Genomic DNA, 650 nt, shown 5'->3' on the forward strand with positions numbered 1-650 from the left:
CTTGTTCTTCTTCTTGCTTTTGTTGCTGCTGCTGCTGTTCTTCTTGCTGCTCCTTCTCCTCTTCTTGCTGCTGCTGTTGCTGCTGCTGCTGCTGCAGCTGCTCTTTCTGCTGCTGCTGCTGCTGTTCTTCCTGCATAGCAGCAGCAGCATCACTCTGCTGCTGCTGCTGCTGCTGCTGCTGCTGCTGCTGCTGCTGTGTGTTATCGAACTCTCTCCATATATCTGCATGCAAGATGAATTGTTTATGCTGCTGCAGCGCCAACCATCTTTTATATTTATCTTTATTTGTATAAGGGAGACGAAATAAAACAGCAGCAATTAGGGTGTCTAGACAGGTCAGCAGCACAGACTGCAGCAACAAACATAAATTTTTATTTATACATTGTAAACAAAAACCTAAATTATAATTTAATAAATTCTCTATACATCGATTGCATGCATTTATATTTATACAACTGCATGCATATACACCATCCATCATCATCATCTTCTTCCTGTTGCTGCTGCTGCTGCTGCTGCTGCTGCTGCTGTTGCTGCTGCTGCTGCTGCTGCTGCTGCTGCTTATTGCTGCTTGTGAATACTGACGCCCCGCTTCTATCAACGCCAACTCAACAGAAGATAAGTAACAAGGGGGGCCCCCAGGGGGGCCC

General features: G+C 46.0%; 1 protein-coding gene across 1 annotated transcript in view; it reads right to left on the bottom strand.

Annotated features, from left to right (window-relative positions):
• EMH_0095620 (uncharacterized protein) overlaps positions 1 to 136 on the bottom strand; it is a gene marked incomplete at both ends in the record, with an annotated part of 669 nt that extends 533 nt beyond the window's left edge. The window contains one exon of the mRNA XM_013502254.1: positions 1 to 136. Coding sequence (XP_013357708.1) covers positions 1 to 136 — 136 coding nt within the window.
• Between the last annotated feature and the right edge of the window lie 514 nt (positions 137 to 650).

Source organism: Eimeria mitis, genomic scaffold (genome assembly GCF_000499745.2).
Source record: "Eimeria mitis Houghton genomic scaffold, Emh_scaff8674, whole genome shotgun sequence".
NCBI classification, from domain to species: domain Eukaryota; phylum Apicomplexa; class Conoidasida; order Eucoccidiorida; family Eimeriidae; genus Eimeria; species Eimeria mitis.